General features: G+C 38.7%; 1 protein-coding gene across 8 annotated transcripts in view; it reads left to right on the forward strand.

The window, feature by feature from the left end:
• The window catches only part of LOC121016593 (zinc finger protein 345-like), a 30,651-nt gene extending 20,522 nt beyond the window's left edge, over nucleotides 1–10,129 (forward strand). For 7 of the 8 annotated variants that reach the window (XM_040454272.1, XM_040454274.1, XM_040454277.1 and 4 more), the window contains one exon: nucleotides 6,298–10,129. In XM_040454272.1, the coding sequence (XP_040310206.1) occupies nucleotides 6,298–8,543 (2,246 nt within the window). In that variant the 3' untranslated portion in view covers nucleotides 8,544–10,129. The remainder of the gene's footprint in view (nucleotides 1–6,297) is intronic. The other variant, XM_040454273.1, reaches the window with a different exon arrangement.
• The last annotated feature ends 520 nt before the right edge of the window (nucleotides 10,130–10,649 follow it).

Here is a 10,649-nt window from a genome sequence, read left to right on the forward strand (position 1 = left end):
GGAGACACAGAATTGGAAGCAGGCTCCAGGCTCTGAGCTGTCAGCACAGCACTCGAACTGATGAACCGCAAGATCATCCCGAGCTGAAGTCGGATGCTTAACCAACTGAGCCACCCAGGCGCCCCATTATGAAGGGTTTTAAAGATAAGAAATGAGGTGATGTGATCGAGGGCATTTGGGATAGGTGGACTGTTTAAGCCAAGTGGCCCAGGTGGCTTCTTCAGAATTTTAGTTGAAAAGGACCTAAACCACGTGATCCCTGAGAAGAGCATTTTCTGAGAGAGAAGGGAGCGTGCTTGACTTGTCGGGTCAACGGCAGGACAGCTGGTGTGGCTCTGGCGTGGCAAGTGCAGTGAGCAACAGCATGGAGTAAAGTTGGAGACCTCAGCATGAACTTGATCTTGATGTTCTCAGCCATGCCGCTAAATTTGAATTTCATTCAGATAAAACTGTGGGGGTCTATCGCAGTTTTCAGGTAGTGACAGAGGCTAGAATATAACAAAATTTTGAACTTCATATGTGATTCCTTGTACACACAGCTCCATAATCCCTTGGGGTCTCTGGCATGAGAAGAGGGTCTTTGGTATACTGGGCTGACTGGATGCTGGGGGCCACTAGAGCGCTTCAGCAAGGGGCTGGCTGCCACCAGCGGCCTGTGATTTAATCATTCAAGCCTGGGCAATGAAACCTCTGTAAACACTTCTAAACAACAGAGTTTGAGGAGTGTTGAGTTGCGTGCCCGGAGTTCCACACGCTCACACACCGCTCACCTCCCAAACCCTTGCCAATGTGTGTTTTCCTTCTGGCTGTTCCAGAGTTGAATCCTTTATAAGAAACTAGTAATAAATAAGTAAATTGTTTTCTGAGTTCTGTGAGTTGTTGTAGCAAATTATCAAATCTGAGGTGGGCTGGCTAGTCACAGGAACCCTCAGTTTTTAGTCAGGATGCTGGAGGCAAAAAAAGAAAGACGCATACATAGTACCTTCACCTTTCTTTTAATTAACGTTTCCATGTGTATCTTTTTCCATCTTTTTACTTTTTTTGTTGTTAAGTTGATTTATTTATTTTGAGGGTGAGAGCACAAGCAGGGGAGGGGCAGAGAGAAAGGGAGGGAGAGAATCCCAGGCAGGCTCCACACTGCCAGCTCAGAGCCCAACTCTGGGCTTGAACTCCCGAACCATGATGTCTTGACCTGAGCTGAAATCAAGAGTTGGAAGCTTAACCAACTGAGCCACCCAGGTACCCCTCCATCTTTTAACTTTTAGCCTATTTATATTTAGAGTGGATTTTCTATCGATAGCATTCAAAGACCCGTATGGTTGGGTCTCTTTTACCTAGTGTGAAAACCTCTATTTTTTAATAAGAATATTTCAAGCATTTAAGTGTTTGCCCTATGGAATACAACATCTTTAATTTATCAGTCTGATTTCAAATGACATACTAGTTTACATGTAGCTTTGCAATCTTATGTCAATATACTTCTGTTCCTCCCATTCTATGTGATATTTTACTTCAAACCCCACAAGGCATCTTTTATTTACTTTCTTTTTTTAAACCATTAGCGCTGTATTTCTTTGTGCAGCTTACTCTTTCTAATACTCCTTTGAGTATTTCTTACAACATGGATGTGTTGGCAGTGAATTCTCTCCACTTTTATTTGTCCAAAGAGCCTTTATTTCCTCTTCATTTATGAAACATGTTTTCTCTAGATACAAAATTCTGCGTTGACACTCATTTCTGTACATACTTGAAAGATTCACTTCATTTTCTTCTGGCTTAATGTCCCTACTCCTGTGATTTTCAAGTGTTCTTCTGTTCTTTAATATTCTGTTTTGTTGCCTTCAAGATTTTGTTTTCATTTTGGTTTTCAGCTGTTTAGCTTTGATTTGATTTTTGAGATTTTCTGGGTATTCCTTGCTGTTTTCTCAGTTTCCTTTTTCTTTTTTTTTTTAAGTTTGTTTATTTTTAGAGAAAGCACGAGTAGGGGAGGGGCAGAGAGAGAGAGGGAGAGAGAGAATCCAAAGCAGGCTCTGCGTGGCAGCGCAGAGCCCGATGTGGGGCTCAAACTCGCAAACTGTAAGATCATGACTTGAGCCAAAGAGTCAGATGCTCAACTGACTGAGCCCCCCAGGTGCCCCTGCTTTCTGTTTCTTAAATTTGTGGTTTGATGTAGTTCATCCTTTATTTTTGGCAGGGACTACAGTTACTTATGTGTGGCTGTATTTGATTGTGTTCCATAGTCCTTCAGTGTCCTGTGTCAGGAGAATTTCATCAGTGTCTGTGCTGCATTTTCAGCCGCCCTTCCAAGCCTGTGCCACAGAGGGTTTACCTCTCTGTTCCTGTTTCTCTTGCAGCAGTTGACTGAGCTGATGCTATTTCAAAGAGGATAAAGCCAGACTCCAGCTAAAGGTGATAGATACAGATTTTATTCAATAGCTATGGGAATAGTAAGTGAGAAGCTTCAGTAAAACTTAGCTCAACTCCAAATACTGCTAAGGCAGCTAGGGACTTATAGCCAACAATCTGGGGGGATCACTGGATAGAACAGTACTAAGAGGGACATCAGGGGTAGGGGGATTCTTGCTAAATGCAGACCAGGCACATCAAGGGCAGGGAATAAGGAACTTGATCAGATATCAAGGGTGAGGGGCTTCCCTCTAGACTGACTTAAAAGGACTCTTGCTAGAACCGAATTCAGCATGGATAAACATGGAAAGGCCTAGTTGAGAACAGGGCTCAGAGGAGCCTAAGTAAGGTTTAGTCAACGGGAGAGTTCTTGTCGGAGCATATCGTAAAACTTGGGTTGATCCTGAAATAAACAATAGAAGCCGTACCTTTTATTGTGTAATTTCATTGTAAAATTCTAATGGAGATACTACTAGAAAAGACAATATGATCCCCAAAAGGATGCTGGAGATGAGAGAAAGAGCAGTTAGTGATAGGAAATTAGAAAACATCCAGGTAAATCTGAACAATAATGTGTATAAAATGATGAAGATATCTAATGTGTGGGACTAAAAAAGACACTATGATCTGCAAAACAATAACTGCATATAAATGAGGTGAGAGATGGTCAAATTGAGTTTGATACTTCTTTTATTCAGAAAAAGAGGTTCAAGATTTTGAATTACTTTAGATTTTAAGTTAAGTATTTATGGTAAGATTAACGGAAAGCCACCTAAAGCTGAGAAACCAGTGTGTGTAACTTTCAAAGTTGTAAAGAAGAAAAAGTAGAAAAGATACAAAATTAGCCCCAAAAGGAAAGAAGAATCAATAGAATGGATAACTATGGCCAATATAAAGTACCAAGTAAAACGCAAGAGAGGACTTTGCAGCATTTCAATAATCACCATCAAACTGACTAAATTTATCTGTTAAAAGACATCTTGTCAAATTGGATCTTCAGAATAGGGTAATACCTTCCTGTGGCTAAGATACCAGGTTTTCATTTATCCTGAGAAGTCCATGTTTCTATCTTCATCTTTTGCCCACTCAACATTCAGCGTTCTACTTGCCTGTGTGTAGGACGTCCTGGGTAGGATATCCTGATCTCTTCAGTGTGGCGAGAACTAATATTACAATTAGCATTTACAAATCATAGATTTTCCCCACTTCATTTGTTACATTCTCTGAGTCTTCTACTCTTACAACTGACCGTCATAGTATTTTATTTTTCTGCCTTCTTCCTTCCTTCCTAATGTTAGATCAGTATTGTTATTATTTTGTAAATGTTGCAAATTATTTTATATTCTCATTTTGCACTGACATCCCCCAAAACACTTAGGCATACTGTTTTACTCTTTGATGGTCTCATTCCTCAATGAAATTAGACTTTGCCCCACAAAGCATCTGATTTATCATGTTAATATCCTGAGTTATATTTTCCCTAATATGTAATATAGCAAATTTAAGTTTTCCTCATTTAATGACCCTTAAATGTGGCTACATCTCATCTGTGTGGCACAGAACTGGTGCTAAACTCCCATTTAATCCTTCTTCCTGAGTTTTACCCCCAGATATGCTTTCCTGCCCTACAGCGTCACATTTCATTTCTAATGTATTTGGTGATTTTTGTGAATTAATACATGAAGAGTACATGGAACACTACCTGGCTCACGGAAACGGTCTGTTACTGTTCCTGTTGTGAATATCATTGTCAGGAATTTTAAGTTTACACTCAGCTTTCCACACCTTTTGTAATGTAAAACGTTCCTTCATTGCTTTGGTTTACATTATCTGCTGTAGAACCTGGTTCCTGATGGTGTATGGATTTTGAATGAAGCTAATTATTTGGATTATAATTTTTTCTGAGAGCATACTTTTTTTTGTTATATAACATAGAGTAGATATTGGATCATTACTTAATTCATTAACTGTGACTCTTGAGTGAGAGAGCCGATATACATTCATTCAGAAAATACTATGAGAAATTAATTTCTAAACCCACATGTTGGGTTATAAACCTGTAGATTCTCGTCCAAAATTATAAATTTGATCAAGAACAAACTTGATCTTTGTTTTGGAAAGCACACCACTTGTTAAGGACCATTACTTTCAGAATCCACTCAGATGAATTTAGAGGAAATCAGATATAAATACTTCTGATACCATAGTTTGCGGTTGGAAAAAGAAAAAAAGACTACTGAGTATTCTAAATTTCAGCAATTAACAGGATATGTTTATGTTTCAAGGGAGTATAATCTAACGTTGTGATAGAATGAGATGTATAGAATGTGATTGATTTTAAATTTCAGTGTATGTGGGACTTGAAATTGTAGAGAAGTTTGTGAAGACATATGAATTACGAGACATGTCATTTTCCTGAAGAATGAAGTTGTGAGCAAGTCCAAAGTGGGAATGTAAGCTTGCTGAGTGAAAAGTCTTGGTTGAACTTGAACAAGTTTTGGCAAATTAATAGTCTGGCATTTCTAGAAAGAAGACATTTATTATGGACTTGTGAAGTGATTAGTTGAACAACAACTAATTATGTATATTGTTAGTAAAAAGAGCCCGCCCCCCCCCCCCCCCCAGAATTATAACTGCAGTCTGTTTGCTGTGATGGCACTTGGAGACAATGGGCTGTGAATAGGTTTTACATTGTATGTACTAAGCAAGAAGGTAACGTGAAGTATGGCTGAGAATTCTTAGGGTAAATAAATATAAATATCTTTTAGTGTTTTAGGTCAGGTCTTCAAGGTAGAGATCTGAGTGTCAAGAAAAAATTTTTACTATTATATCAGAGCATGTTTAAAATGGGGGAAAACTAGCATCTGGTGGTAGTAGAGGTTCCCTTTTGAACAAACTCTGAGACTAAGCTGAATATACCACAGCTAAAAACAGTTGATGGATTTGGTCATTTCAGCCTTTTTTCTCATCTGATTTCATATTTCCTGGTCGACATTTGTAAGTAACATGACTGGAGGGAAACTTAGAAGCTATGTTACAGGAGTCCTTTCATAAGCACAAAGAAATCGGTGTTTTGGGGATTTAATTTGGCATTGAGAGTATAATAAGTTAACGTGTAACAAAATAGACATAATTAAAAAAAATTTTTTTAAGTTTATTTATTTTGAGAGATAGAGAGACTGGAGGAAGGGCAGAAAGAGAGGGAGGGAGAGAGGGAATCCCAGGCAGGCTCCACGCTGTCAGCACAGAGCCTGATGTGGGGCTCGAACTCACGAACTGTGAGATCATGACTTGAGCTGAAACCAGGAGTCAGACATTTAACTGACTGAGCCACCCAGGCACCCCAAAACAGAGATAATTTTAAAAAGAAGGGGATGAAACTGGAAACATGTAAACCATAGAATTTAGGTGCACAATGTAAGGATGGGAAGAAAATTACCTAAAGTCTGATCCTTCAGAATATCAGATCATCCGTCTGGTACCTCTTTAGGGCATTCTCATCTACTTCTTTAGGGCCTCTCTAGTTCTCTGTATTTCCCATTCCTAGATCAGCCCCCTTTTTTTTCAATGACTGTTTCCTTTTCTTCACCGTGCTTTATATTTATTTCTACTGTGTATATGAAGTCTTGAAGTACGTATTTGTAAATTGCCAAATATAGTTGTGTTTGTTATAAGTTTCTACCCCCCTTTTTCCACCCTGTCAGGTTTTATTTCTTCTGATACAAAAGGATGGGGCAACACGACTATTTGGATCTGTCTTATTTCATAAAACTAAGTCAACTGTGTAAAAGGGCATTTGTTTGTAAGTGTAATTTCATCATAATTATCATAAGATTCGTTACTTATGATTGTTGTGGTTGTTTTGTTTTGTTTTGTTTCCTTCATTTCTAGAAGTCTGCAGAGTTGATAACCAACTAGAACAGAATCAAGAAATCCAGCACAGACATTTCTGGCAGTCTCCATTTATCAACAACAAAACACTGACTGTACACAGAGGTAATGTATTAGGAAACATTTTTAATTTCAGCACGGACAGCATTCCTTCCATAAAAATGCCCTGTAAATGTGACTCATGTGGTATGAATTTGAAATGTATTTCAGAATTAATTATTAATAAGAAAAACTATTTAAGTAAGAAGCCTGATGACCTCAATCCATGTGGGAAATTGTTCCTTCATAGTAACCCTGAAAAAACTCAAATGGGGGAGAAACCTTGTGAATTCATTCAGAATCAAAAATATGTAAGTCGTAATGAAGATTTCATTCCATATCAGAAAATTAAAAATGTACAACAATGCTTAATTCAAAGGAATAAGGAACATGAGGAATACGGGAAAGAGTTCCATGAGAAGGCACTTGTCCCATATAACCAAACTTGTATAGGAGAGAGTCCTCGTGAACATAATGAATCTGATAAAACGTTCTGTAATAATGCAACCCTCGTGGTCTGTAAGATAGCACAAAGAATGGAAAATCTTCATGAGTTTAATGAATACGGTAAAACATTTGAGAAGTCCTCCCTCTTGAAACCTAGAGTTCATTTAAAGGTGAAGGGTTATGAGTACATTGATAGAGTGGTTAGTTTCAATAGGAGATCAGACTTCCCTGACACAGGAGATAGAGTATTTGAATATAACAACTTGGGAGAACCTTTCTGGGAGAAGTCCGTTCTTAATATAACTCCGAGAACACACGTAGGAGACAAAGTCCATGAATGTAACGAATGTGGAAAAGCATTCTGCAAAAAGTCAAAACTCACCAAACACCAGAAAATACATCCAAGAGAGAAACCATATGAATGTAAGGAATGTGGGAAATGCTTCTCTCGGAAATCCCTCCTCACTTTACATCAGAGAATCCACACAGGAGAGAAACCCTACGAATGTAAGTCCTGTGGGAAATGCTTCTCTAGGAGTTCACACCTCATAATTCATCAGAGGACTCACACAGGAGAGAAGCCCTATGAATGTAAGGAATGTGGGAAGTGTTTCTACCATAAGTCCTATCTCACGGTACACCAGAGGATTCACACAGGGGAGAAGCCCTATGAATGTAACCAATGTGGAAAAACCTTCATAAGCAACTCAGTCCTCACAATACATCAGAAAACACACACAGGCGAGAAACCCTATGAGTGTAATCAGTGTGGGAAATTCTTCTCCAGAAACTCGTACCTTACGGTACATCTGAGAACTCACACAGGGGAGAAGCCCTATGAATGTGAGCTCTGTGGGAAAACCTTCTGTCACAAATCAGATGTCACGAAACATGAGAAAACTCACATAGGGGGAAAACCCTATGGATGTAATCAGTGCGGGAAAACCTTTAGTCGTAACTCGGGCCTAAAAGTTCATCAGAGAACTCACACAAAGGAGAAACCCTATGAATGTAACGAGTGTGGAAAATCCTTTTCTGAGAAATCAGTTCTCACAGTACATCAGAGGATACACACAGGCGAGAAACCTTACAAGTGTAATGAATGTGGGAAAACCTTCTACAATAAATCGGACCTCACTAAACACCACAGAACTCACACAGGTGAGAAACCCTATGAATGTAAGGAATGTGGGAAATTCTTCTCTAGGAATTCATACCTTACAGTACACCAGAGAAGTCATACAGGGGAGAAACCCTATGTGTGCAAGAAATGTGGGAAAACTTTCTACCTTAAGTCAGACTATACAGTACATAAGAGAACACACAGAGGGGAGAAATCGTATCACTGTAATCAGTGTGGGAAGACTTTCACTTGCGGTTCAGTCCTCAGATCACATCAGAGAACTCACACAGGTGAGAAGCCCTATGAATGTAACGAGTGTGGGAAATCATTTTCGGAGAAATCCGTTCTCACCGTCCATCAGAGGATACACACAGGGGAGAAACCTTATAAGTGTAACGAATGTGGGAAGTCCTTCTATCATAAGTCAGATCTCACTAAGCATCAGAGAACACACACAGGAGAGAAACCCTATGAGTGTAAGCATTGTGGGAAAACCTTCAGTTGCAACTCAGGCCTCAAAGTACATCAGAGAAGACACGTAGGAGAGAAACCCTATGAATGTATTGAGTGCGAGGTAACTGCCAAGAAATCAGTTATCACAGCACATCCAAGGTTACACACAGAGGAAGAAAACTAATAAATATAGCGGTGAGAGGAATCTTTCTCTCGTGAGTCATACCTCAAAATACCATGGAAAATTTACAAAGGACGTGACTCAAAGAATGTAAAGAATGGCAAATCTCTTACCAGAAGTCATCTTCCAGAGCAAACGAGAATACTCATAGGGGAAAACACTCTGAATTTGATGAATGTTTGAAAATCTGATGTAAATAAGACAACTAAAAATGACTGCATGTGGAAGAAAGCCTACTAATACGTGTAGGGAGTATGGGGGATTATTTTATTATGAATTAGAGCTTATTAAACCAAGAATTTACATAGGAGGTAATCCTGTCAATCAGAGATATGAAAATGTTCTTCCAGAATTTGGCCATTAGTAATCAGACCACATTTGGGAAAAACTGTCAGCATCTTACATTTTTTTTGAGACCTTTGTCCACAAGTTGTACTCATTTGTAAGTCAGAGGAGTAATAGGGGGGATACCCAAAGAATGCAGCAAATGTAGTTGAGCAACTTTATCAGAAATGCCCTTTGTTGAGCAACACAATTGATAGTGAGAGGAAGTCCTAAACATGTTTTGAACATACAGGCTTTAACAAAATTCAGACTTTATTATATCTGAAGATTGTATTGAAGGAAGTATGTCTTTAGGAAATACGGACAGAAATTTTCTTTTAGATCTCTTATCCCTAAAGTTATGCTTTTCTCTGATCTCAAAATTCTTTAATAGAAATAAAGCTGATGGTAGACATTTATAAAAATACTAACCATGCAACGTGAAGCTTTTTGAAAAGAACAAATAAACAGAATAATCTTCTCAGTCTCTGATTTCACTTTTGGAGAAACACGTGTCACCCCATGACATTCCCTATCATGAGCCATCGTATGTTTTTGATTAGTCCGCCCCCCAACTATGCTGTTACCTCTGCAAATAATGTGTGATGGTCTGGTTCCTCCTGGGATCTACTATAGGGGTTCCCACCGTGGACTAGCCCAGCCCAGAATGTACACCGCCACCAGCCAGGGGCAGTCTGAAGGATGTGTCTGCTTCCTGTTCGTAGGTTCTGGAACCAGAAATAACATTGAGTGTATACTCTGTAGTACTCTAGTGCATATGACCTTTGTGCCCCAGTTCAAATTTACAGGAAGGGCATCTTAGCTTTGTGGCTTGAATTCAAGCCTGTTGACCCAATTATAGCCTGTCTCTCCAGGGGGGAGAAACTTGACATATTTCCTATGTGTGTCAAATTATGAGCAATAGCATAACCATTGTGTGCCTGTGTGCCTGATGCAGGTTGGAAGTAATGTACTACGAGAATAGTTGAATTCTCTGCATACCGTCCTCAAAACTGTCCCATACCCTATAACTTTTTCCACCTTCAGCACTTTTCTCGATTTACTTAATATTGATCCATGTCTCATTACTTTTACAATAATATTTTAATGTGTGTGTGTGTGTGTGTGTGATGATTTGCTAGGGTATCGGTGGGAACACGTGTTTTCTAACTTGTTTTTGTCTTCAGATGTATGGTTTTGATATTTATACATATGTTTAGTTGATTTGTTTTAATAAAGCATAATATATGATTATGTAACTGTAACAATAATGTCTATTTTCCTGTCTGTGATTTTCAAAATTTTACGAGTTTCATTATTAAGACAATAATGTTTCAAAATTAAAAAAAATCAACTCTGGGCAGTCATTTAAATATGGTAAATATACCCTATTTAAGTATCCAACTTGAGTTTTATTATATATATGTGTGTGTGTGTGTGTGTATAAATTTACATCCAAATTAGTTAGCATCTAGTGCAACAATGATTTCAGGAGGAGATTCCTTAGTGCCCCTTACCCATTTAGCCCATCCCCCCTCTGACAACCCCTCCCATAACCCTCTGTTTGTTCTCCATATTTATGAGTCTCTTCTGTTTTGTCCCCCTCCCAGTTTTTATATTATTTTTGTTTCCCTTCCCTTATGTTCATCTGTTTTGTCTCTTAAAGTTCTCGTATGAGTGAAGTCATATGATATTTGTCTTTTTCTGACTAATTTCACTTAGCATAATACCCTCCAGTTCCATCCATGTAGTGCAATGGCAAGATTTCATTCTTTTTGATTGCCG

This window comes from Herpailurus yagouaroundi, unplaced genomic scaffold (assembly GCF_014898765.1).
Source record: "Herpailurus yagouaroundi ecotype Mexico unplaced genomic scaffold, PumYag 211, whole genome shotgun sequence".
NCBI classification, from domain to species: Eukaryota; Metazoa; Chordata; class Mammalia; order Carnivora; family Felidae; genus Herpailurus; species Herpailurus yagouaroundi.